Here is a 25,299-nt window from a genome sequence, read left to right on the forward strand (position 1 = left end):
CCCTCTGGGAGAAATTAAAATGCACTACTATCAATAAACGCCTCTTTTTCATCATACAAAAATTGTCTGCCAATTCCACCTTGAAAGTGAGGTGTAATCCTCAAGAGACTTTAACCAGCCCAAGGTACAAAAAGGGATATGGCAGGGTTGCATCCCGTCCCCCTCCCTTTTTAACTTCTTTATCAACTCCCTGATCGATCTCTTACAGAACCCTGATCTGCATCCACCTAACCTAGCACAACGCATAACCCCAATTCTCCTATATGCTGACGATTCTGTTATTTCACAAACTCCTGTAGGACTGAAGAGAGCAATTAGGGCAACACTTGGCTATTGCAGACAGAACAAGTTGGTCCTTAACTTCGATAAATCAAAAATTTTATTTTTTGCTAAAAGACCCAGCCAATACTCCTGGAAAATAGAAGGACACAGTTTAGAACAGGTTAGAACATTTAGATACCTTGGGGTGGTTTTCCACTCGCAAGGGACATGGAAGGCACACCTGGATCATACATTGCAAGCAGCCAATAGGTCCTCAAATGCAATTAAACATTACTTTTACACAGGTGGAGGTCAATTAGTACCTGCTGTCTTAAAACTTTTCAACGCCAAAACATTGGCGCAAATTCTATATGGGGCACAAACAGGAATCCTTGCAAAGAAAAACTTGCTAGAATCTATACAAACCAAATTCCTGCAAGCCATCTTAGCTGTATCCAAAGGAGTTCCAAATGCCCAGTTAAGAATTGAGACAGGCATGCCTCAAATTCAGGTAAGAACCTGGAAGATGATGATCATTCATTAGCTTAAAAAGCATTTCTTTCCAGAGGGACTGTCCCCGCTAGTGTTGACTGACAACTTCCCCTCCCCCTGGAAGCAGGCAATAGATCACAGGCTGGGCTCTTATGGGCTCTCATCTTAATGTCCCTAGGCTTTGACCAAGCAAGTTCCAAGAACTAAATAGGTTGCCTCGCCACAGTAGGGATAGAATTAAACAGGGTGTGTGGGAATCGGCAAGATATCTAAATGATCTGACCTTCCCAAAACAAAGAATAGCTTTCATCAGAGCCAGATTTAACATTCTCCCCTCAGCACTTCTCCAGGGCAGGTATAAGAGAACACCAATAGCAGAACGGGTATGTATATGTGGTAAAGGAGAAGTCGAAGATATCTCACGTTTTATTGTACTATGAGTTATACCGGGTTTATAGGTCAGCATATATTCTCCCCTTATTAGAGAGATTGCCAGGGAGGGCAGACAATTTTTACGTAGGCTTTCCCCACCAGGACTCAAACCCTTCTACCACGCATGCAGTGGCAAAATTCTGTGTTGCTGCAATGTCCACAAGAAAAAAAATTGGTTACAGATTTATAGCTGTCCACCTGTGCCAATTTTTTTGGAGATATCTCTAAACAATTTTTGGAACATTATATTTACTCACATATTTATTGGCTTTTCACGCACGTAAACTAGGGAGTGATCCTAATGTTTTGAGAACATATATTTTCTTAACGGATTAAGAATGTCAATACTATTTTTAATATATTGTAAAAAGTGACGTCTATTGCTGGACAGCCATTTGTCCAAAATGGTATAGGGTTTCCTGCCTGAGCAGGGGGTTGGACTAGATGACCCTTCCAACATTATTATTATTATTATTATTATTATTATTATTATTATTATTATTATTATTATTATTATTATTATTATATCATCATCATCTTCATACCATGAATTCATACATAATAGGCATTTGTAATATAGGAATGAATAAAAGACAAATTATCAGTATGCATATTCCTTAATAAAGTTTATTGCCTTATAACTATGCTTAGGAAAATACACTCAAGGGTTAATATGCAATTTAGTTTAACACTTTATTATTTGAACAAAGACTTGTACATAGTTTAGGTAAATAAAAAACCCAGGACATGTGATCTGTTCTGTTTTTACATCTATTACAATTGTATAAAAGCACTTCATGCACTACAGTAGATAGCAAGCACGAACAAATTACCTTTGGTTTAAATTGAGAGAATAATACAAGTATTGCACTGTCAAAAGCATCAAACACGGTGCAACCAAACATAAAACATTTCAGTGCCAGCTTACAAAAAGTTCTTTAGCTAGTGTGATTTGAATTTTAGAGGTGGAAAATTGTATATTTATTGAAACAATTCCTGAACCTATTTGGATATCAATATTGTACCTCAGCATGTTAGCTACATAGTGAAAATTCAATAAATTTAAATGAACTTCTCTTTACAACTCATCAGCAAAACATATTATATACTGAAATCATTAATGCTGTGCATAAACTGACCTGTCAGTTTGCCTATAACAAGAATTGAAAGTTCTAGGTCACAGGTGGCCTTTTAGCACCCTGAGATTGCACCACTGAAATTCAGCAGAGAATAGCCAACTTTTCAGCAGTGCAATTTTTTAAAACTTGTGTCCTCTCCCCATCCCCCATGCCCAAAGTTAGAATAGCAATAGAAACAGGAGGCCTCTGTGAGGCAGATCATTCGTATTTTTTATAATAGTCCAGAACAGCTTCAAATCACACAGCCATAATATGGCAGCACATTTTTAAACCACTATGGGAAATAAGGGTGAAAACTGGAGCAGTTTGCCACTCTGATGCCTCCTGCTCCCATTCTCTCTCTTAGATCTCCTCAAAAAGGCTTTAAGTGGGTTGAAAAATAATGTTAATTCCAGTGACACCTACGAATCATTGGAAAGCATCCTTTTTTCTCCAGCTGGCTGCGGGTATGAATTGCAGTCCTCAGACTAAAAAGGGTTGCCACTCCTGCCTTATGTATAAATCAAGCTCCAGATAGCAGCATATTCAGTTGTATTGCAAGTTCCTAATTATCCTCTAATTTACTTGTAGAATTTAATTTAAGTATTTGTATCCACAAACACTAACAGTGCTATTAATTATAGTGCTCAACATGACATACTAAAATATTTGTCAGGTTGAGATGTTGCAATATGCATTGCTGCTAAAAGAAGCCTTCTTTTAGTATAGGAGAAGCTGGGGAAAAAATTCAAATTCTTATGATGTTCAATTTAAGAAATAACTACCTTAAGCAAACATATATTATGTTATATATACTTTTATTCCTAATTTATTCATCCATTAGCTACATCTAACATGAAGATAGGAGTGACATTCCATCTTTTACTGGTATATTTTAAAACATGTAATTCTGTCTTTTTCTAAACAGACAACAGGTAATAATATATTGGGATTTATGATAGTTATAAAGCCAATAAATCTCAAGACACATCATAATATCACTGGCATATTTGTTCTTTAACACTTCATTCCTTTGCATTCTCATGCTCAAGAATACAGGCACTATTTTCTAATCCCTTCTACTGTGAAACCTTTATCTCTAATCATTTTCTAGTACCTATTTCAAGTCATATATCATTTTAACATCAAGTTATCTGATGTGATTAACACTATTACTACTACATATCTGCCTTTTTTTCTCTAACCAACTTGGTTTAAGAGAATTGCTAGAAATGTAGGCCAAGGCCACAAAGGCTCTTACAAAATGGAAGTATCTCTCTTAAAATAGGAAGACATTAAAAACAATCCCCAGAGTAATGGAGTTTCCAGTCTCTGTCCAACCCTCATATAAAACAACAATATTTTACATCCGTCAACAGAACTGTGAATAATGCTACTTTAGCTAACTGGTTAGGAAGACATTTCCGCAATGTTTAATGGATCAACATAAATATAGTTGCAACTTGATTCTCAGTTGACAATGATTGTCACAGCGAAGTAAGTTTTGACATAGTTTTCCACACACAAATAACTAACATTACACAATTTGTTTTTGCCCAAAAGGGTTTTTCTCTCTCAGATCTTTGGCCTCTATTGCAAATCTGCCATCCACACCTATACAAAAGTGTTAGGTTTCTCAATTCAGCCTAATTATGTTGAAACAGCTATAAACATTTCCAGGAAAAAAGAGAAGGGAATATGGAAAAATTAAATATAATCCAAACTATAATGCAAGATCAGCTTTCTTCAAGGGAAAAAATTAAATATTGTAGTTTGTTTCAATATTTTTGAAGCAGCAAATAAGTCTCGTTAGCTATCTAGAGATACAATCAAGAGATTCTCATCCACACACAGTAAGACATGAGCCAAAACAATTCAAGAACACAACAATGGGGCTTCGGAGCAGATTGTGGACTTTGACAATGCAAGTTTTCATATCTGCTAATTTGCTGTATTGGAAAAGCACACTTATATCTATAAATTTACAAAAAGAAAAATTATTTGAAAATGAACAAGAATGAAAGGTTGCATGCTCAGTTTTGCTATCTGTAGCTTTTCATTGTGTTCAAAACATTCAAGCAAATCTTACCTGTTAATAAAGTCTTTAAAATAAAGTTGTGCTTCTCTCCCTGTGCCTGAACATTTATTCTTCAGATATCTGATCATTTCAATTTTTCTTTATGTGAATTATAAAAAAAGGATCAATGGGTGATTAGAACTTGATTTAATGCAAATGGAATTTTGTACAACTGACATTTTCAAGGTTTGTTGCTTACCAGGATTTTTATTATTAATGGACTTTGAAATGAGCGATTTCATTCTATCAAGGCAATTTCACATAACAGAGTATAATTACCACTCACTGAAATAAATGCACGTTGGGGAAAAGCATAATGCAATATAAGCTATGGTCCAAGCCTTTTATTTTTGTGTTAATTATTCGTTACAATGGATATTTCATTTATAATGCTAGCAATGTCTTAAAACCAAGTAAGTACTTCTATTAATACTTTTAATTTCACATAAGTCCCTCTAAAAGAAATGGGTGACAGAAAAATCCCAATGTATATTGTATTTATTTTATTTTTTCCCCAGCAGGAGCATGGCAAAAATATTTATAATGCAAAAAAGCAGAAGTATTATTTGTATTAAAACAGAATATATACAAATAACAATTGGGCTGGGTCCATAAGTCTTCTAATGAAGAAAGCTCTTTAAATGTAAGCTTATATAGAGATTTAAGTTTAAATAGCCTTCTCAAGGGAAGGATAAGTTCACAATTTTCATTAGAGAGAACCCCTACAAAGACATGGTGCAGTTCTATTGAAGCTAATGTGACTTATTTGTACAACTCTAACATAGTTAAATCAGAAATATACAGAAATATTTGTCCAAAATGATTTATTAAAAGTATTAAAGCAATTTTATAGGCCTGTTACCTTTCTTAAAAAAACCCGTCAAAACCAATATAGAATCAGAAAGTTACAGTCAAAAGAAGCAGAGAATACTGGCCATGATAAGCAACAAACCTGAAAGTGTCAACCTTAAGGGAAGAAACTGGTTTAACAAAACTAAACATGCATATATAAAATGTACATATACAACAAAAACACTAAACTCCTAAAGATTTAAACTGCATAGGTAAAAATAAAAACAATTATGTGCAACATTTTTCTTGTCTTAAAGCACAACAGGAAATGACCTTGTTTTAAAGAAGTATTTACCAAATTATGGATTCACCAATCAATAGATGGAAAGAACTTCAAGATTTTGGCTTGCTGATCATGATTGGGGGACCTGAAATGTATATGCAAATTAAAAATACGTTCATGAATTTTTTTTTACCGCTAATGAACCTCTTTTCCCCAAAAGTGCTTTTTTTTTTACAAAATTAGCCGTGTTTCTTGTACAGTTGAGTTTTTTAAGCACTCACCCTACCAATACATTAAGATAAACAAGAACCAAAACAGATTCTATTAGGAGCATCAACGTTATATATTTATTTCTAAGATTCCATTTATATAACAACTTTGTTAGCAAAGATGGCCTCTGTACTTGGCAAATTTTCAAGGAGTTATTAACCATGAATAAGCAACCTCAGGATTATGTATCCAGAATTCATGCTCATCTTTTAAGGAAGAGGTTCTACATGGAATAAGCTGTTAATGTATTAAAATTGGTATTCCCTGATCATATAATCTATATCTAGAACATCCCCATTTGTGGACTGGCAAGTATTCTGATCATCAGAAACGTATGGGCACATTTGAACACATCGGATGTACTCAAAACAATTGTTCTTATCCATATAGTTCTGGTGTTCACCTATTGCAATGGCACAGAACTGCATGACAATAAAATAATTCCATACTGTGGTAAGCGTGCATAAATGAGACTCAAGGAGGAGTTCTAGTGGGTGATCAAAAATATGGCACGTTGAAGTAAACTCTGGATATTTTACTTTCTCCAATTATTAAGGGAAGAGAGGAGCAGAATATACCTGAGACTTTTTCAGGTTAAACCTTCTCCTTGCAATGTATTAAATGGACAGGCACAGACTTGGGGCTTCATCAACTGGTACCATCTACAATTCAAGCTCCATGGAAATAAACAGACCTCTGCAAGAACATGAGCCTGGTTTTGCATACTTCTATGCATTTTCAGCTCATTCCTAAAGAGCTTGTACAGGAGCAACTCCCATGAACGTTGCCCTGGGCTGTCCATTCCTAAACCTATGAAGTTGTACATATATATCTGTTGCAAGTCAACAGAAACACATAAGTGATTCAAGGGCTGTATCCCAAGGACTTTTGTCAGCTTTGTAAGCCACAACATTTCATACCTATTTGCCTTCTCTAATCAAAGAGAAACAAATAGTTAATTAGTTCAACATTTCTTCAAAGGTCGGGGAAAATAACCAACCAACTTAATAGTAATAGCAAACTGAGCTTAAGCAAAGATTCTACAAGAACTGTACCTAAGCTCTAGAAGATTTTACAAAAAAAGGAATAAATTGTCATTAAACTGTTTGGTTAATCTTGCTCCTTTGTTGCCTTCTCAAGATAGTATACATTTACCAAATGTCGGTTCAGATGCTTACTGTATTCACCCTTTTTTTTAAATGATCGGTCACAAAATATACACACATAGTTCTCCTTCGTAGCTTTAGCCTCCGCTACTTCTTGGGATGATTTCTGACCTGTTTTTTCTTGGCCCGTCCGAGCACCATTTAATCCAGAATCATCACTGCCTTCTGATATGTTGTCACTTATATCGCTGCCATCATGACTATGGATACCTTCATCCTCTTCCACATCCTGATTTTCATTCACTATTGTGCCACTTGGTGGTGATGATGAAGCCAAATCTGCTCCGGTATTTTGTTCAAGTTTTTCTGGTTTTTGGTGAGCTTGAGCTCCTGCGGGGTCTTCAGCCTGTAACTGTTTTGTAGAACAAACATCTTCTTGATGTGCTTTATTCATTATCTCTTTGTCACAGGTTTGCACTGACCGTATTTCTTGTACTAAATCTGGATCAGTCACACTTTCCATCTCACAGGTTTGTGTCATCTGAATATCTTGGCATAAATCTGGTAAAATGTCCTTTGCTTCTTTTTCTATGGTGGTATTTGAATCCACAGAGCTGGTCAAAGGCGTAACTGCCAGTCCTGTTTCAGTATTATTCTCTGAAACAGCTTTTGCAATCTCCTCTTGTTCTGTAAGTATTTCTTGGTTTTTCATCTCTACTGGGATATTTGTGTCTACATGCTGTTCAGGTAGCTCTTGATGTACATTATTTTCAGGTGCAAATTGTTTCTCTCCATCAATGAGAAGCACAGGTTCCTGCTCACTGGAAGAAGTATCAGATGTCTTCCTTTGTCTTTCATGGGTAAGAAAACATTCTTTAGGAACAGAAGCTTCATCTGCGATCTTTTTGCTGTCAGAAATGTTATTGTTCTTAGCAGCTTTATTCTTCAAATATTTCCTTTTCTTGTTTTTTTTAAGGCAAGCGTTTGGCTTTTTGGTCACCTCCAATTTACTTTCACCCTGACTCTTAGGTCGTAGTTTTTCGCTTTTCTTTTTCTTTCTCACTATTACGTCAATCTCTGTTGATAAATCTTTTGTTGATGAAATAGAGCTATTCTCTGCTTTCCTTTTTGCCTTCTTAGTTTTATTAGCTTTTTCAATTTTCACATTTTCTTCTTTCCTTTCGTCGACTATTTTGCGGCTTCTGGTTGTGATCTGGCCTACACTCGCACTGCTAGTTGGTTTCTTATCTTTTGACAAACTCTCCTTCTTCTCCTCCTTGACAACCCTCTCATTTTTCTTTTCAGACAACTCTTTCTGTGTTTGTTCTTGTTCTACTTTACTCTCGGTGTTGATGTTCTCAGAAGTATTAACCTCATTCTTTTTAGTTCTTAATCTTACTTTTGAGACATCCATTGTGATATCACAGCAATCTGGATGTCTGGATTTGATGTGATACTGCAAGTTACATTTCTTGGATGCAGCATATTCGCAAACCGGGCAAAGGAACTGACGAGGGCTAACATGGAGTTCAACGTGCTTCTTGAAATTGCTTCTGTCGGCTGTTTTGTAATCACAGTGGGGACAAGCCAATGGTTTGGGTCCATCATGAACCTGCCTTGCATGTCGAGTCACTTCATGCTGGTTTGATGCCACATAGCTGCACTGTTCACATTTGAATGGTTTCTCACCTAAAGCAAGGAAGAAGCAATTACTAACTAAATTACATTACAAATCACATATTATGTACAGCTACAGATTTATACAGTTCATCATGCCATTGAACTTCTTGCACAAGAATAATTTGATTTTCCACTTAACATGTTCACAAAAAAGCAACAAAATACAAGAAAGAAAACAAACATGCAAGAAATCATTAGACATTCCATCTATGTTATATACATACCGGAAGATCACTCTACAGTATTATTAGCATTTGGAATCCAAACCAAACTGGTCCATTGAAGGCAATGTAGAAAAATGGAAATTATAGATGAATATCTTACAAAATTATTGTACATATCCCCAAAGAGAATATACTCTCATGAAGGAAAAACAGTTCCCCCAACCCACTACTGGCAGCATAATATTGTAATATTTTGAATGTAAATCAAACCATTTGGATAATCAGTGTATTTTACTTTAATATTCTGAGCAAAAATGATGGATAAGCTGACAATAAAAAGGAATGTTAAACATATTGATTTTTGCTGCTGCAATTTAACTTTCGTATTGTTACAAAATGTTTGGAAAATTATGTAGTTGAGCAAACTGAATAGGATAAATGATTTGGGGGTTTGTTTGTGTATTGTATTTATAAAAATGGTGTTTCCCTCAAGCATGCTTATATCACTCTTCTGGTGCTATTCTCCCAAATACACAACAACATTCACGTTTGAACAAATCAAATTGAAGGAACAATAAGGAATGTTTACAATAAACTGCTACAAGTAGCAGTCCATAGTTACGACCACAACTGGACTGGAATTTATGATGCTAAGTGAAGTCATAAAATGAGATGTCACATGCCATTATTAAACGAGAATCACTGGTTGTTAAGCAGAGGGAGTCCTAAGTAGACTGGGGGGGCACTTCAGGGGATTTGGGGAGGCGGTGGGAGGGAGGCCCAGGACAGGCTGTGTGCAACTGGGGGAGGGTGTTATAGTGCAGTGCAAGTACAGGGAAGCTAGGGAAGGAAGCCACAGCCACCCCGGAAGTCTTAATCACCCCAGCTTGGCGCCACATCCTGAGAAGTGCAAAATGCCCAGGAAGTGTCCACAGCAGAGTGCAAAACACCCAATATTCAGAAAGCATTGAACACCCAGGGAAACATCAAATCCCCAGGAAGCTCCAACAGGGAAGAGCAAAGCAGCTGCCCTCCCCCGCCTCCAGAAGACCTTCACTGCCCTCTATTCCACCCTACAAACTGCCCTTCATTGTCTTCTTTGTCCTATTGCTAGCAAGGCAAGTCCAAGCCTGGCCATTTGCTGCTGGCCACGGTAGGCCTTCTTCCAAGGCCATCTGCACAATTCTCCAAACAGCACTGCAGCCTTGCCAGCTTACGGGTGGCCTTCTCGCCTTTGGCAGGCTTCAAAACCTCACTAGGCCTCACGTGATTTGGAGAAGACCACACACGGCATCGGGAAGGCCTGGTGCAGTCAGCAGCTGCCTCACAAGGACATGCTTGGTCAACAGCAGAAGCAAGAAAATGGCAAAGGTTAGCTTGGGCAAAGGGAGCCACAGAATGTAGAGGGATAGAAGAGCATAGATGGGGAAGATGATGGGGGAAGTTGAAGCACTTCTGTAGTCATAAGTAGGGGCAGGCTGCTGAGTGCTCGAATTTTCATCACATGGCTGCGGAAGTGCTACACTGGCCCTAACTTTGGGCATAGATTTCAGCTATCAGTACTGTTATATGTTTAGCTGAATGACACAGACAACCCAAAAGAAAACGCGTACAAGTACAAACACATCAAAGTTCAAAAAACATCCTATGGACCAAGCAATAAGAGTTTAAAAATATTGCTCACAGGCTTCAAATTGGTTTCCTTCCTAACCCCTAAAACTAGTGTTCTAACTAAGGAAGCTCTACTCAGGGCTTCATTGATCCAGGCTCATGAGCATTTTTTGCATTTAATCTTAAGCTTTGGAAGATATGCAAGAAGGCAATGGTGAAGCAGGGTTGCAATATTACCTAGTGCAGGGCTTTTCAACCGGTGGTACGCGTACCACTGGTGGTATGCAAGCACCAGGCTGGTGGTACGTGGCATCGCCTTCCTCCCCCCTCCCCCCTCCACTCCTCACCCCCCCTCTGCTCCTTCCCAGCTCACTTGGTTGCAGAAAAAATGCTGCTTGGTAACGGCCTGCAGGAACCCTAGACCGCGCGAAGAGCGCAGGTGCAGAGTGAGGCCCTGCCCTCCCCAGGGCCGGCTGTACGAAGTCGCCAGCTGATCGGCACGTACAGCCGGCCCAGACCTCCATCAATGGGCTCCAGTCCACAGAGAGCTCCCAGCAGGTTGATGGCTTCCTGGCAGCAGCCCCGGCCGGTGAGGAGGCTGGGAGGGAAGTGGCGGCCTGGCGCCGGGGTTGCCAGGGCTCAAGCACTGGAATCAGCACTGCTTTGCAGCTGATCGGTGCTTCTTCGGGGCTGCCAGGGCTGGAGCTCGGCACTGATCCTGGTGCTTCTGCTGAGCCCCGAATAAACCGCAATCACCTGGAAAGCAGCATTGATCCCGGCGCATCTGCTGAGCCCCGAAGAATCACTTATCACCTGGAAAGCAGCATTGATCCCTACTCACACACACACAAACACATGCGAGAAGTTACAACTGAAGGCGTTTCAGCCTTCAACTTCGGCTCCCAGTGCTTGCCCTCGGCCACTCCCCTCCCCTCTGCGCCTCCAGACCGATCCCCAGGGCAGCGTGTCTGACTGAGGAATTCTGGGAGTTGAAGTACAGAAGCAGCTTGTAATTGGGTGATGGCATTAAACTCTTGCACTGAGCGGGAGCGCGTGCTGTCGTGGCTCTTGCTCTCCGATAGGCTGCAGGAGCCACCGCAGAGGGGAGGGTTATTTTGCAATGGGGGCGGGTGAGAGAGACAGGAGGGGCGGTTATGGTGGGAGAGACAAAAACACTTCCGAGTGGCCTCATCATGGTTGCCGCCTCCCATTACGTGTTGTGGTTGTTTTGATCCTGGCGCGCAGCTCCAGTAAGTGGGCAGTTGAGCATGAGATAGTTTGAGGCATCCCCAGCTTCCCCTTTTCTTCTTGAGCCTCTTTCCAGTAACGGAGGCCTTCCTCGCAAGCAAGTGAGCTGGACAGGAGCCCAGGCGACACCGGCACTATCGGCAGCGCAGAGGGCTGCTTCATTCCCGCTTGGCCTCTCGCAAAAGAGGGAGGGAAGAAAGGAGGGAAGAAAAGAAAGGTAGGAACAATGGGAAGGAAGGAAGGAAGGAAGGAAGGAAGGAAGGAAGGAAGGAAGGAAGGAAGGAAGGAAGGAAGGAAGGAAGGGACTAAGAGGGAAGGAAGGGAAGGGAAGGGAGGCCAGGCAGATTGTGGGCACTGGCAGTGGCCCTGACGCAGAGGGCAAACGCACATGCAAGTGGGACAGATGCGCACAGCAGAGGCGTTGCTCGGGGCCGGAGGGTGATCGCACATGTGAGCGCCCTCCACGCCAGCACCGCGGCCAGTGCCTGCAATCTGCCTGGCCTCCTCTCTGGCCTGAGCAGCACCTCTGCCGTGCGTATTCCCAGCAGCCAGTCAGAAGGATTCCTGGCCAGAGAGAGCAGGCAGGGGAGACAGCCAGTACTGTGCCCAGCAAGAGGGACCTTGAGATGGCAAAGCCGCCTCTCCAACGTCTCCCAAAGGCATCTCCAGTGTCTTTCCTTCCAAAGCTGAAGAGCAGCTACAGTCTACCCCAACTTGAAAGGCAGGCAGGGAATGCAGCAGCCAGAGCAGCCCCTTAGCTCTAAGGACGCATTTGACTCGGGAACCGGGCGGGCGGGCTGGCTCAAAAACCTGGAGCGGATCTCCCGTTTGGTCTGCACAGGGAAAGCGGGACCAATTGGAGGAGAAGCTGCAGCCGGAGGCAGAGTCCGTGATTTTTTACAGGCTGGGGTCTGGGCGTCTTTCCTTCTAAAGTTGAAGAGCAGCTGCAGTCTATCCCAACTTGAAAGGCAAGCGGGGAACGCAGCAGCAGCAGCCAGAGCAGCCGTTAGCTTAGCCCTAAGGACGCATCTGATTCGGGAACTGAGCGGGCAGGCTGGAAAACCTGGAGTGGATCTCCCGTTTGGTCTGCGCAGGGAAAGCGGGACCAATTGGAGGAGAAGCTGCAGCTGGAGGCAGAGTCCGTGATTTTTTACAGGCTGGGGTCTGGGCGTCTTTCCTTCTAAAGTTGAAGAGCAGCTGCAGTCTATCTCAACTTGAAAGGCAGGCGGGGAACGCAGCAGCCAGAGCAGCGCCTTAGCTTGGCCCTAAGGACGCATCTGATTCGGGAACTGAGCGGGCAGGCTGGAAAACCTGGAGCGGATCTCCCGTTTGGTCTGCGCAGGGAAAGCAGGACCAATTGGAGGAGGAGCTGCAGCTGGAGGCAGAGTCCGTGATTTTTTACAGGCTGGGGTCTGGGTGGCGTAGCGCTGGACAATGTAAGGGAGGGAGGGAAGAGGCAAAGGAGGAGGAAAGAAAGGAAGGAAAGAAGGAAGGGACAATGGGAGAGAGGGAGGAAGGAGGGCACCCACCCCAGTCCCACTCCCCCTCCACCAGAGACCCATGGATTCCCCCCCACACACAGGCACCCTACAATCTTGAGTGAAGAGCTCCCCCCACACCCATTAACTTCGCTTGTCAAAAGTTGCAAAAAGTGATCACGTGACCCTGTGACCGTCATAAGTATGAATCAGTTGCCAAGCATCTGAATGTAAATTACATGACCCTGGGGATGCTGCAACAGTCATAAGTGTGAAAAAGGGTCATGAGTCACTTTTTCAGTGCTGTCGTAACTTCGGTCACTAAGCGAATTGTTGTAAGTCGAGGACTACCTGTACTTTATCATTTTTTTCCTTTTTGGGGGGGGAGGGCAAGCTTTTGACACCTTGTTGGGCGACTGGTGGTACTCACACATTGCCTTATCCTAAAAGTGGTACAATGGGTGAAAAGGTTGAAAAGCCCTGACCTAGTGAGTTGTGGATTACACTGAGTACCAGGTAGTAGAGATTACCAACTCTCTTGTACAGTGCCAAAATAGAAAAAGGGTCTTAGTCTTTGTGCACTGCATTGCTACTACACATATCTCTGATAGCATGCTATATGCCATCCACTCAATTCTGTATAGCACAGCATCTCTATATCCCCATAATGGATTGGCTTCCTACTCTAAAAAGCAAACTGCGGCTGTTAAAGAGCCAGTAAGACCAAAAACAAAGGCTATGTGGGTCAACAAAGAATCGAAGGGCCAGGCTGCTGCTGCTGCTGCATCAGTAACTGTTACTTTTATACTCTTTCAAGAAGTTTTTTTCCCTCAGAAGACCTTTTCAATAACGCACTATTTTACAGGATAATCAATTCATACATGATATGATATATAATACTGCAATGTGTAATTTTAGATAAGATCAACAACATGGTACCCCCAAATGTCAGACCTTCCAACAATCCACATGATAACCATGGCTTCCCAAAACCTGAACTGAATTAAAAGAGAATTAATTTCTCAACGTCACTAACAATTCACAAGCTTTGGCAAGCCTTTAAGATTTCAAGTGAGCTTTGGAAGGACCAGAGACCTGACAAGTTGCTACCCCTTACTTTAACCAATTAAAGTAATCTAAGACAAATAAGCATTTTGAACATTTACCACATTTCTAAAAATAAAAACAGCATAAAAATTCCTAAAAAAAGTTTGGAAATTAGAGGAAAGCATCTTCAAGAAGAAGAAGACTCAAAAACAGATGTAGGCACAAAATATGTCTATCGCCCTCCCACTTTAGAAAGCACATCGTACATTCTGATGCATAAAATATACAAAACTGAATAGATCCTAAAATAGTGAATATAATTTTCTACAGGATTTGAGAAAATAAGAATAATCCAGATTGAATTTTGCCTCTAATCAAGAATCAATATTCATCTTCCTAATAAGGCTTAGTCTGAGCATCAACAAACATATGTAATACTTAACAGATCAGCACTACAAAATAACAGCCTGCTTTTTGTTTTGCTTTTTTCTTAGCTCATACAGCCCTGCGTTGCTAGCTTTCAGCACTTAATATTTAAGATGGAAAACTCTGTGAAATACTGCCTGCAACCTGCATGTGACTAAAATACCATCATAACTCTTTTGAACTGCCATTTTACCAACCTGAATGAGTACGCATATGTCTCGTTAAATGAGTCTTCTGAGAACTTGAATAAGGGCACATGGAACATCGATAGGGACGTTCGCCTGTGAAAACAGAGCATTAAATTAAGTCAAGTATAAAATACGTTGTCATAGAAAATTAAATTACTGTACTGGGTCATAATTATTTTCCCAGAGACCAAGGTAGCTGGCAAATACTTCAAACATAAATGATCCTATCACAAGCTGCCATATTTCACCTTAAAAAGTAATTCTCTTGCTTTGCAAACATCGCTGTTACCAGGAATACAAAAGAAATACCATGTTTTGCAATTGGAAAACTCAGCTTTAGCCCGGCTGTTAGAAAATGCTCTCACCCCAGAAGCTTCTAACTGCCCTTCCTCCCACCTACACATTATAGTTTTCACAGCCACCACATGACTAGCTAATAATCACCACTCCTCCTTTCCTAATTTTAGAATGAGGTTGAGAATCACTGCACCACTGGTAGATTGCCCTGTCCTCCTGATTTAAAACTGGGGAAAAGAGTTAAGGGTCATAAGTTCCTATATCAAACAAAACTCTTCCTTCCCAGTAAAATAGGAGCAGGAGGCTTTCCCGTTGTTTCTTATTTCTTCTAAACTCTTATTGCAAATGAGAGGAATACCAGAGGACTTGATAGAAACAGGGAGTGGGTGGCTTCTAAGATTTGAAGTATAAAGGAGTGACTCATAAGAAATGATAATATTTTCACGACTCTGTATGCTGAACACATTCCATTTACCTCAAACTATAAAGCAACCATTTTTTTTCTTCAATGAACAAATACAATCATAAAACCAGTGAAGAATGAAAAGCAAAGCTTTACATCAATTGAATTAAAGATGTTAACTTATATCTCAAGTTATAACTAAAGGTAAAATCCAGATAAATGTATAAATCTAGTTTATATCATTAAGTATATATGCATATACATATACAAACACACACACGTATAAAGGGAGAGAAAGAGAGGGATTATATCAAAAGCAGGAGGTGAAGAATATGCTTGGGACTAAATGTGGCTTGTTTTGATATGAATTAAAAGAATAAGCAATTTGAGTAAAGTTATCTAAAAAAGGTTTTAAATTTGCATTTTTATTTAGAATGTTTAAATTATTTATCAATAATTTAAATGACACATTACATTCAAAGTTCATTTTTGAAGAAGACTGCAATTTTATTCTTTCCCCATACTTCTTCTAACGTACTTCAGATGTACTCTACCTACTGGTTTACTCTGTAGCATTAAATAAAATAGCCCTACAAAATGCCCAACAGGTACAAGCAGTCCTTGACTTATGACTACAGTTGAGCCCAATATAATCCCTGTTGCTAAGTTAGAAATTGGTTGAGTTTTGCCTCAATCTTTCTTGCCACAGTTATTAAGTGAATCATTGCAGCTAATAACACAATTATTAAGTGAATCTAGCTTCCCCATTAACTTTGCTTGTTAGGTCACAAAAGGTGATCACATGACCCCACCATCGTAAATAAAAGTCAAACCAAGCACCTGAATTTTGATCATGTCACCACGGAGATGCTGCAGCAGTCGTAAGTGTGAAAAATGATCAAAGTCACTTTTTCATTGCTATTGTAACTTCGAACAGTCACTAAATGAACTGTTGTAATTCGAGGACTACCTGTACTTAAAAATTTATTCTGAGACTGCATCATAACACTAATCATATGGCTTGCTCTTGAATACTAACATTTTGGGGGGGAATTTCCAATTGTGATATGAATCCCAAGTCAGCAGACACAGGGACTTAAGTTTTCATTTTGTGATTCCAAACAATGAACATATACTTGCCATTTATATGGGAAATGGGGATTCCAATTTGCTTTAATGGGAGCATTTCTCTCATGCTAACGGAGGGATAGGGACCCTCATCTTTACCCACAGCACAGCACAAAAAGTGCTCCTGACTCAAGTAGAATTCTGATCCATATTTGACTATTTCTGAAATCAGGCTTTTAAGACCAGGCCATGTACTTAATGTCATAGATATTTTGGCTCAAATAAATTTTCATCAGTTTCATTTCAGCACAGAGAAAGGATTATTACTGTTCTTTGTAATTTGGTTTAGGGTTTCTCTTCCAACTTCAATCTCACTTCTAGTGATGGGATTTGCTTGAAACAGTTTGTATAGTAGTACTTTGGAACTTCTGAATGTATTAGCCTGAACAAGACTATACCCTACTCAACAGTTAGTATATCAAAAATCATATTTTACTGACAATTTTTCCTATAAAAGATGTCTCTCATATATATATATATATATATATATATATATATATATATATATATATATATATATATATATATATACACACATATATATGTTTTCTGAGGTTTTCGCGGGTGCCTGTATGTGGATCCTTGGTTTTTCGGGTTTTTCCCCGCGTAGAACTAAAGGTGTAGGCACAACGTTTCGACGGAATCCCATCCGTCATCATCAGGCTTTAGCTTCCTTCTTCTGGGAGAAGCATGTGGCTGTTTGTTCCTCTTTTTTAAACTGCCAGAGGGGGTGTGTTCTGTGGAGGTGTGCTCTGATTGGGTAGGGGACCAAGTGTGTTCTGATTGGGTGGGAGTGTGTTTTGAATGGTGGGTGTGTTCTGATTGGGTGGGGGGGGTTTTCTGAGTGGATGGGCTGGTCTCAGCTGCCAGCTCCAGACCTGAGCTGGTGAGTTGTGCTGCTTTTGTTCGGCTTCGTGTTTGTGGTGGTGCCATGTTTTTATAGTGGGTGTCAGTTTGCTTATTGTGTGGTTTGGAGGGGTTTAAAGTGGCTGATGTTGCAGCTGTAGTTAGGTTTCTGTTTTGTGGTTGTGTGTCTTTATCATTGTGGGTTCGGATTTGCTTTTTGAATGGTTGTGTGGTGGTGATGTCATGTGATGTTATCATGAGTTTGGGTCTGGTATCATTCTTGGTGGTTGGGCCTCGTCTGTCAATCAAGGCGGGTTTCCAAATGGCTGGTAGACGAGAGGTATCATCTCGTTTATTCATGCTGTGGGGGCGTTTTTCTATCTCAATGGCTTCTCTGATTATTCTGTTGTTAAAATGTTCAAGTTTGGCGATAGTTTTGGTTTTTTTAAAATCAATTTCATGTCCCGTAAAATAAATTTCATGTCCCGTAAAAACGAGGAACAAACAGCCACATGCTTCTCCCAGAAGAAGGAAGCTAAAGCCTGATGATGACGGATGGGATTCCGTCGAAACGTTGCGCCTACACCTTTAGTTCTACGCAGGGAAAAACCCGAAAAACCAAGGTACATATATATATATATATATATATATATATATATATATATATATATATATATATATATATATATATATATATATATATATAAAAAGGTAAAGGTTTCCCCGCACATGGGTGCTAGTCGTTTCCGACTCTAGGGGCCGGTGCTCATCTCCGTTTAAAAGCCAAAGAGCCAGCGCTTGTCCGAGGACATCTCCGTGGTCATGTGGCCGGCATGACTAGACACCAAAGGCGCACGGAATGCTGTTACCTTCCCACCGCAGTGGTCCCAATTTTTCTACTTGCATTTTTACGTGCTTTCGAACTGCTAGGTTGGCAGAAGCTGGGACGAGTAACAGGCGCTCACTCTGTTACGCGGCACTCGGGATTCGACCCGCCAAACTGCCGACCTTCTGATCGACAAGCTCAGCGTCCTAACCCACTGAGCCACCGCGTCCCATATATATATATATATATATATATATATATATATATATATATATATATATATATATATATATATATATATATATATATATATATATATATATATACACACACACAGACACACACACATTACATAAAACCAAGACAATTATTTCTTTAAAACTAGCACAATGCATCCAAAATCACTTTAAAATTCTCCAAAACATGAAGCATGTTCCTTCTCTATTTCAAGCATACTTTGCCTAATAATCTCTGTCTTTTATACTCAGAAATCAACAAGTAAGAGTTTTCATGGCAACAATATTATTCAATATTTTCTTTAAATGAGATTCAAAGTTAGCTACCCAGTTCAGCCTAGTAAACAAAAATCAAAATTTCTAGACAAAAAACCCCTATTTTTTACTTTTCTGGTACCAATACCAGGGTGAAGTGATTTCTGAATGTATTTTTAAAATCACAACTACTAACCATAGAATTTGCACTATTTATAAATGTGTTTGCTGCCTTTTAAGATTCTAAATATGACTAATGGCAGCTAGTTGACTATATTTACCTTTTTTTCATACGTGACTCTTATATATTTATTTAACTTGCTAGGTAACAATAATTGTACCACAGTTGTAAAACCACAATGATCTAGTTGTTGCAATAGGAATAAAGAACTAAAAAGAAAATGAGATATTTAGATGTCTCAACAGCTCTTTGAATATTACCTATTATGTAATGTTGGGTCCTTCACTTCGTATTATCCTCATAAGGTTTCTACATCTTGACATAAGGTTATTAACACACCTACATGGACGTGTATGAAAGGAGTATGAAAACTGCCCCTAACAATAGTTATCACCATATCCTGTAGTAGCAAATTGCATTATTTTACTATGTGCCGTGTGCAAATGATGATTCCTTTCATTTGTCTTGAACTCTCCATTACTCAAATTCATTGGTGATCTTGAATTCCCAATTGAGAGCAAGGAAACTGTGACTAAATTTTTAATTTTTTAAGTTTTAAAATTTTAAATTTTAAAATAATCTTATTATATATATAAATAACATTTATGTTATATGGTATTTGGATTACGCTTTTTTGTCTTTTTTGTTGTTAGTATGATTGTTTTATTTGCTTATCTGTTTTGTATTTTACTTTTTATGATAAAACAGTTTTATATATATCTATATATCTTTATTATATTACATATTACATACACATACACACACACACCTATATCCCTCAAAATATGCCAGGGCAAAAATTCTGCATTTTAACTAAATGCCAAAATGTTTTTCTTTTTTTGAAATATTTTAAAAATATTTATAATGTTAGTGTCTAAGCTACTAATGTTAGTGGAATAAAGAATGACCTATTTCAAAGCAATTTACCTTAACATACCTAAACTTAAATCTAAACCAATTATAATTTGCTGGAGCAGCTCAAAGCTTAATTCAATATATCCATCTTTTTTCATTTTAATACTTCTGGAAGTTTACAATAGTGGAATCCATGGAGGTAGTCCAAAATGTCAAGATGACAGTAGCAGCAATGCAACCAAAGTTCCATCTATTTGTACAAGGATGTGAAAACACATATACAAAAGGAAGCAAGGTTTCAATCACACTGCCATGACTACCACTTTAATTTTTCAGAACATCCCATTTAGTTTACAACTGTTGAAAATGTTTTTCTTAAGTTGGTCCAATCCTAAATATCCTCTAATTTAGAAACCAAAATAACATTTTACATTAAGAATGTACTAAACTAGAGCATGAACAATAAATATTATATAAATTGCCTGCTCTGGAATAGTTATACTGCATTAAATTGAAAGACTGTTCCAGAACAAAGTGGTTCTGAAATGTATTATATAAATTTCAGTAGGAACACAGTATTCCTGATAGGCGCACAATTTTATTTTCCCTACATTATGCAGTGGAATCTCTTCTATTCACAATAGGATACTCCTTTTCCCATCGATCACCTTCGAATCTGCTCCAAAAGGTTCAATCTATAAAGCGATCTGGAGTGCTGTCAGTTTGATGGAGCGAATATTGCAATCTATTCAATTGCTTTATTATTTTTATTCATTAACAACATATCAGCAAGAACTACTATATCAGGCATGTCAAACTGACGACCAGCGGGCTGGATGCATCACGATGAAACCGTGCCCTCCCCATTGCCCGCAATGGGGGAAAAGTCGCAATACATCACACAACGTCACATGACGTTGCGAGTTTGACATGCCTGCACTATATGTTCATAATTGACCACACATTTCAAATAACGAAATGTTAAACCTTTACATTAAAATTTATTTTATGATGCACAAGCACAAATACAAGCCAATTTGGCACCAACTCATTACAATTAACAGACTTTAAAAATTTAAAAACTGAAGTGTAACACATACCTGTATGAGTTCGAATATGCTGCACATAGTTATTCTTCCGATCTGAAAAGTAGGAGCACTGTGAGCATGTATATACTTTTCGTGGAAAATGGTTTCTTAGATGCTTTTTCCAATGATATTCACTGACTGTTGTATATGTACAGATAGTGCATTTGTAGACTCTCTCATTTTCTCCTGCTTTGTTGTGGTGCTTCAAGTGAGCCAGATAATGATCATACCTGTTAGTGTTATAGCCACAGCGATCACATCTTATAGGCCCCTTAGAAAAATCAACCTCCTCTGTAGTGCTAGAGTCAGTTTCTTTAACCTGACCATGTTTCTCAGCTTTTTCTTCTACAATGAATCTCTTGGCACTGTGTACCCGAATATGATGGACAAACTCTTTCTCAGACTCTGCCTCATACTGGCATGGCTTGCAACGAAATGGTTTGTTCTTCAAACCCTTACATTTGTCATCTATGCTCTCCGCAGCATCTGGTGCTTCCAATGAAAAGACTTTTTCTTGATTGCAAGAGTGAGGAACAGTAGACTCCGATAGTCCAGTTGTTTCTGCATTATGAACTTCAGGAGAGATAAGGTCTATATCCATATCTTCTATTTCTTCAGGGTCATTCTCTGTTCCTTGTGAATCATCTATTCCTTCTCCATCACTGTCTGAAAAATTGGTGTTACCCACCGTTGTCAGTTCAGCCATTTGCCTTTCTTCACCAACCATATAATCACAACAGTTGCCATTAACTTCTCCTGTCAGAGCCACATTTGCCAGCATAATAAGTTGAGGTGCTGCCAGTTCAGCTTTGGAAAGTTCAGAAAAGTCATACATGTCATTTGACAGTGCCATGCTAAGGTTAGTATTGCTAGAAAATAGGCTGCTGCCACCAGACTGTCCCAACACTTGCATTGCCATAACAAGAATTCTGTTAAAGAAAAGAAATCTGAGTAAATTTCATTTTTTATAGAGAAATTATATAAATTCTACAAAGCAAAAAAAAAATAATTCAGGCAATACAATAAGGACAATTTAATTAAGACTGCAATGTTATTGGCAAATCAAACTAAATTTCTCTTAGTCAAGCTGATTAGTTGCATACAGTACTGAAATAATCTTTTTCAGTAAATTATATAGGATCACACAAAGTTGATCACTCCTTTTTTGTAAGATAGAGTAATTCGTTAACTCCTTAAAACAGATCTAATTTGCAGCACCAAATAAACTGCTTTAATCACAATTGGCTGAACAAGCCAGAAGCAAGATCCATTTAAACTAGCAAAGTAAACATATATTGTTTGACTAATCTTGTGTCAAGTTCTCAGTTACTATTTTCTTGCACCTTGCAATTTGGCTAGAACTTTTTATAAAACAATTCATAAAGACTCAGGAACTAAAAACAAAACATGTGTTCCTCTTCAAATATAATACTAAACCAAGTCACAATTGGTAAATTAACAAACTATATTTTTGAGATGAAATTTAATAAACCATAGTATATTTACTGCCCTCTTTTGCACATAAAAACACAGTATGGTTGTCAATGACATCTAATCCAAAATTAAGGCTATTTCCATTAAATAGAAACCTAGGACACTTGAGCTAATGCATGCATGTTCCTGCACAGATGTATCTACATTTCAAATATATAGGAATACCTCAAACTACAATTTCAAAAAACTTCTGCTGGGAGAGAATGAATAAATAATCCAAAAACCTGGTTAATAAAGGTCATAGAGAAGAACCAGTTAAAGAGGATATCCCAGAGATTCTCCACTTTTCTTCACTTATCTTGAATCATATCTGTTCAGAAGTTCTAACAGGCTTCTATCAGGCAATTTAACTGCTCTGTATTTTACTCACTGTAGTTAATAACCTAATACAATTATCAAGTCACATGGACAAATTTGAGAAGGTCTGTATTAAGGTGTAAAAATATATTTATTATGCACTATATATTGTGACTGAAATTAGATTTTAAGCAATATAATTAGAAATAAGGCCCTATGCAACTTTTAAAAACAGAGTTCACATATGCTAAACCAGAATTTTTAACTATATTTGTTGCACAAACCATAATGGCCTTTCCTGCATATCATGCTAGGTTAAGCTAAAACAAAAACAAAACTTCATAGCCATTGACTATGTTTGCACAGCATTTTATGGAATTAATCTAATTTTCTGCGGTTGGACAACTCACTGAACCATTAATAAACAATTCAGGCAGTTTGCACAAAATACTAACTTAAAATGTGCCACATTAGCTTGTTGTGCACCATGTTATATGAGCACAGCCATTATGAAATGACTGAAAACTAATGTTTATAGACTACATTACTATATTCCTATTACAGTATGTAGGAATCCATGGCAGTAAGAATATTTGATAATTGTATTTGCTCAATTTATTTTCAAAAATTTAAATCAGTATGTACTTGGTAAAATTCTAGTTAAATATATGGACCCTTGTTACTCCACTCCTAAGGCTGCTGGGTGGGCTATTCAGTCTTAAAATTAAACTAATAGCACGGGGTGATTTTAATTTACATATGCTTGCTTTCTCTGGTCTAAACATAAAAAGATCAGTGATTCTCAGATCTATATCTGACATTGCTTCTTAGCAGAGGAAGAAAACTATATTTCAATTTTAAAGTTTTCAAAAGACAGAATGAATCTTTCATTAATTAGAGCATCAACCTTTGGGGCCTTCAGTCTGATTCTATATAGAACTGATTTGAAGCCCCGCCATGTGTTGTTTTTTTTCCTGTAAATATATAAACGAATCAGAAGGTTAGGGGGACACCAATAAAGGTCCAAAAGTTTGCACTTTAAAAAGCCCCTCACTAAATGTATGTATATTGCCAGCCCAGCCAACCATCGGCAGTGGCGGCTGTTGCATTCCAGAAATAGGCATTCGGCCATTTTCTCAAATACCAAGTAGGAGCACAAAGCACAGTTCTCGCTTTGCAAAACTCTTGCCTGCACCAGAGGAGATTCAAACTCAGCAAACTCAAGGCCTCCTCCGCTCGCGGTAGATGCATCATCATCTACCGCTTTTCCTTTCCTTTTTTTTCTCCTTCTTCTTCTTCTTCTTCTTTTTTTTTTTTGCTTTAAACCCTCCTCCCAAAGTTCCAGTTCCTCCACACAACTTTCTAGCGGGCTCCCAGCAAAGTCACCGAAGACGAAGAAGATTCGCCCAAGTTTTTCTCTCTCGCTCGCCCGCCCTTCCTCCCCCCCCAAAGCGGCCGCGAAAGCGGGTGGGACCTTTTCCCTTCCCTCCTGAAAGCAGCTCCCGACCTAAGAAAATGGGGGAATCGGCGATGGAAGCTCTTGCCTTGTTGCTTCCCCACCCACCCCCACCCACCCCCAAAAAATTAAAAAAAAAATCCCGAGCACCATCTACTCAACCCCTAACCCTGAACCCAGAACCTTCCTCGACTCTTCCTCCAGACCCCCACCCACCCACCCCCACAACCTACGAGGTGGAGGGCGTGGGTCGAGGAGATCAAGAGGGCTCCCCCCACTCCTCGCTCCGGAAGACGAGAAAGGAGCGGAGCAGAGACGATCTGCCTTCGTGGGAAAGCGGCGGCTTCCACTTTCCAAGGAAAGCGTGGCGGGGAAAAGAAAAAAAAAAGAAGACGGTCGAGGCCCACTCGCTGCTCCGAGGGGCCGAGGCGGCCAGGGCGACCGTGCCAAAACGCCTCTCGGCTTCTCCATCCGTGCAGGACGCCGAGCCCCAAGGTCAACCACCACCACCACCACCACCACCACCCTCAACCTACCACTCACGGCGAAGGGGCCCCGAAAGCGGGGACGGCGAGAAATCGCTGTCCAGCTCCCAGCCAGGGCGGGTTGCTGCTGCTGCTTGCTGCCGCTGCGGCCTCCTCAGCCAACTCTCAGCACGGGGAGACGACAAACCCCGAGGCGGCTCCTCCCCGCCAAACTTCCTTCCCTTCTTTCTGCAGCAAGGAAATAACGGCCCCGGGGGGGGAAGAGAGAGGGGGAGCCGGGGTGGCAAGCCTCCCCGGCAAAGAGGGAGACCTTTCCTCGGGGGCTCCTCCAGGGGCTTCCTTCCTGAGAGGCCCCGTAGCTCGCCAGGCCTCCCCGCCTGCTGGGCTCGGCTTATCCCCACCCGCTCACTCCACCCACTCCGCCGCCGTCCCATGCGCAGCAGCAGCAGCAGCAGCAGCAGCGGCGGCACTAACAGCCTTCCTCCAGATCAGCCCTGGACAGCGCCACAAGCTCGCTCCCGCGTCCCTCTTACCGCCAGCGCAACAGAGCCCACACAGACACACACACACACACACAAACACACGCAAACACGCACCCCCGCTTTCCCTCTCCGCCCCCGGTCGTGGCTTCCTCACCTTCCCTTCTTCGCGCTCGCCCGGGGAAAGCCCCCTCGGGCGGCCGGCGGGAGTCAAGGGCCGGCGAGGAGACTCGTCCGCTGGGCGGTGGGGAGGGCGAGGGCGAGGGCCAAGGCAGGCGAGCAGCGGCGCCGCGCATTCCA

General features: G+C 40.1%; 1 protein-coding gene across 2 annotated transcripts; it reads right to left on the reverse strand.

Annotated features, from left to right (window-relative positions):
* Positions 1-1,794: 1,794 nt before the first annotated feature.
* REST (RE1 silencing transcription factor) lies at positions 1,795-25,299 on the reverse strand. Of its 2 annotated transcripts, none has more exons than XM_083357170.1 (4): positions 25,157-25,299; positions 20,801-21,717; positions 14,683-14,766; positions 1,795-8,520 (listed from the first exon to the last, which is right to left on the reverse strand). In XM_083357170.1, the coding sequence occupies exons 2-4, from the start codon at positions 21,705-21,707 to the stop codon at positions 6,836-6,838; spliced, it is 2,676 nt and encodes an 891-aa protein (XP_083213296.1). In that variant the 5' UTR covers positions 21,708-21,717; positions 25,157-25,299; the 3' UTR covers positions 1,795-6,835. The 2 variants fall into 2 exon arrangements, with proteins under 2 accessions (XP_083213296.1, XP_083213295.1); XM_083357169.1 differs by lacking the exon at positions 25,157-25,299 and adding an exon at positions 24,572-24,787.

The sequence above is a fragment of the Vipera ursinii genome (assembly GCF_947247035.1).
Source record: "Vipera ursinii genome assembly, chromosome: 2".
Lineage (NCBI taxonomy): Eukaryota > Metazoa > Chordata > Lepidosauria > Squamata > Viperidae > Vipera > Vipera ursinii.

What these genes read in the sequence shown, in the direction of transcription:
- REST (XM_083357170.1), bottom strand. Translation starts at nt 21,707, where the DNA reads ATGGCAATGCAAGTGTTGGGACAGTCTGGTGGCAGCAGCCTATTTTCT. An exon ending in GCATATTCGAACTCATACAG is followed by an intron (nt 14,767 to 20,800) that starts GTATGTGTTACA and finishes CTGTTTTCACAG; the next exon opens with GCGAACGTCCCTATCGATGT. An exon ending in ACATATGCGTACTCATTCAG is followed by an intron (nt 8,521 to 14,682) that starts GTTGGTAAAATG and finishes TCCTTGCTTTAG; the next exon opens with GTGAGAAACCATTCAAATGT.